Source organism: Spinacia oleracea, chromosome 5 (assembly GCF_020520425.1).
Source record: "Spinacia oleracea cultivar Varoflay chromosome 5, BTI_SOV_V1, whole genome shotgun sequence".
In the NCBI taxonomy this organism is placed as follows: Eukaryota; Viridiplantae; Streptophyta; class Magnoliopsida; order Caryophyllales; family Amaranthaceae; genus Spinacia; species Spinacia oleracea.
In genome coordinates, this window is record NC_079491.1 from 79357587 (window position 1) to 79360544 (window position 2958).

The window sequence follows — 2958 nt, forward strand, 5'->3', positions numbered from 1 at the left end:
GGCACAAACAATGGTTTTAAGCCATTTTAGACGGCAAAGAATGCAGATTGACTCCTAACATAAGGAAAGAAATACATACTAGAATTCTAACATATCTTTCATGCAATAATTTTCCATGTCCGTAATTTACAACGTAGAAAAGGATTCGTCACGTCTTCCGCCTTGTTCAACACGTCAATGTAAGAGTTTTATTGTACAATAACACACATTCATACAATAGATTTGTAGCCTATAAAAGTTGGAGACATTAACAACACATTTTGCATCCAACATAAGAGATTAAGAGCTAGCATTCATTTCCCATTAACAAATACGGAGTAGTACATTATTATTACTCTTTAATTTAACTAGTCTTAAGCTTATTAATGGCTTTCACAATTAACCAATTCTTTTGCTTTGCCTTAGTCCTTTCTGCCTTGGGACTTTTGGCCGCCACCCAATCCTTGGCTCGTCCTCTCGACGACCATCCCAAAACCTTGTCGATAAGAGAGAGGCATCACCTTTGGATGGCTCGACATGGTCGAGTCTACAAAGATGATATAGAGAAGGAGAAGCGTTTCAACATTTTTAAGAAAAATATTAAACATATAGTGAATTTTAATAGTAATACTTCTTCGAACAAGTTGTTCACAATAGGTGTTAATGCTTTCTCTGATTTAACTAATGAAGAGTTTTTAGCTACTCATACTGGTTATAAAAGGCAACTTCGTTCTGGGTCTACTGCGACTAACGGGTTAAGGTCTGAAGGCCTTGCTAGTGATGTCTCCCAAGCAGTGGATTGGAGACAACAAGGAGCTGTTACTGCCGTGAAAGACCAAGGGCAATGTGGTAAGAATTACAATATATATGGCCGGTCACACTTGTCCCAAACCTATAATCTAATTAACTAGCTTTTATTTGTTTTCATATTTCATGTTAAATTTGATAAAATGAATTTTTCATATTTAACACCTTTATAAAATTTAATGAACTGATTTAATCCAATTTAAAATATGATGGATCGGATAAAAATGTAGGAATGAAATTTGTGATTAAATAAGTTTGTAAAATTTCAGGGTGTTGCTGGGCATTTTCAGCAGTGGCAGCAGTAGAGGGACTAAATCAAATCAAAACGGGACAATTAGTGTCACTTTCAGAGCAAGAACTCGTAGATTGTGTCCAAGACAACCACGGCTGTCAAGACGGTATGATAACGAATGCCTTCTCATTCATCCAGCAAAACCAAGGCATAACAAGTGAAGATGATTACCCTTACCAGTCAACTCAGGGTCAGTGCCAGGCAGGGTATCTTGGAAGTAATGCAGTGACAATAAACAGCTTTCAAATTATTCCTCAAAACGACGAGGTCACTCTTATGCAAGCCGCCTCTCAGCAGCCTGTCTCGGTTGCCATCGCTGTTAGTGCTGAGTTTAAGGCCTACAATGGTGGTATCTTCAACGGGGAATGTAGCAATGAGTTGAACCACGCTGTTACTATAATAGGGTATGGTACTGATGATACAACTGGGACAAACTATTGGTTGCTCAAGAATTCATGGGGTGAAACTTGGGGAGAGAATGGATATATGAGGATTATCAAAGATCAAAATCAATGCGGCATTGCTTTGGATGCTTCTTATCCTATTTAATCTACTTCTTCATGGAATTGAATCTACTACCTATGATCGAATTCAATTTCATGGAACAAATTAAGCTAGCCAAATTAATTAACTATACATTGGCTAATGTTTTGCCTTGAGCTTTTCGTTTTTTTTTTTATCTATTTAAGTGTATGTCTACGTTTATCAATTCAAATTTTATCAATTTATTTAGATTTTAATCGTGCTACAAATTTATTTAATCATGTGTTAGACTTGTGAGTTTTATGTGTTCTTGTTAATTTTTTTTGGCAAGTAAAGCAAAATATTAACATAAATTCTTATTTAGTGGTGGTGAAATTTAAAATACATATATTCCAAAAAGAGGGTTATTACAAACAACGGACCTCAAACCAAAACTTACAGAACACCTAACTCAACACCCTAAGTATCAGTATAAGACTTTCCCACCTTCTAGGAAGGGTTGAAAGCTTTAATTACTCATCATTTACAAGTGCTAGGAGTTTCACAACAATCTAGAGGAACAATATATACTTCTCTCATGACACCAGAGCACCTACAAGCAACTCGCAATACAATGGCTTTAAGCATACTAGCTAGATTGACCAATCACAATGCCTAGTGAAGACCTTTTTGTTCCTTACGCAACCAAATGGTGTAGATAGCCTTAGAAAAACACATATATTCCATACAAGTGGTGTCTAGCCTTTGCGCCTTTGCAAGCTTGGGCAGCCTGGTGAATTTCTATATCAAAGATATGACTTGTTCTTCTATGCGCTTGTATACATAAATTTTCTTGTCTGGGTAAATAAGATAGAAAATAATGTAACAAAGTAATTTTATTGATATTTGAATGTTTGGGTACAATCTCTGTATTTGATAGTTTACAAGAAAATAAGGTAAGTCCTCTGAATCTGTTCCGCAGCTTTCAGACCCAGGGCCCATGACCCCATTGGATTGGAAAAATTCCTGGTCAAATCATGTCTAAAAGCCCAAAGCTTGCAGGAAAGCCGAACATGCAAAGGGCCTGACAGGTCTAATCAGACCTCCTATTATTGGACACTTGTCCTAATCCGGGAAAGCACCCAATCATCAGGTCAGGGTTTGAGGATTAAATCCCAAGAAACCCTAGCACTATAAATAGTTGAGATCCCTAGGTAAAAGGGGCATTCAATTCATTCCCACCTACCTAAAACTATCTTTGCTCTGCCTTCTCTCTAAAATTACTTCTCTCTCTAGCACATACTTACTTAGGCATCGGAGGGAATATTCCTACGGGAATATTCTTGTTTTACAGGTTGCCAGAGGATCGTGCCAGCTCATACTTGATACCTCCGAGGAAAGCGTGACACGTCATCACC

General features: G+C 37.3%; 1 protein-coding gene across 1 annotated transcript; it reads left to right on the plus strand.

Moving 5' to 3' along the window:
* The first annotated feature begins 246 nt into the window (after positions 1-246).
* On the plus strand, positions 247-1865 carry LOC130460930 (ervatamin-B). Its single transcript, XM_056828756.1, has 2 exons — positions 247-828; positions 1056-1865. Exons 1-2 carry the CDS (start codon positions 366-368, stop codon positions 1625-1627), a joined length of 1035 nt encoding a protein of 344 aa, XP_056684734.1. The 5' UTR covers positions 247-365; the 3' UTR covers positions 1628-1865.
* The last annotated feature ends 1093 nt before the right edge of the window (positions 1866-2958 follow it).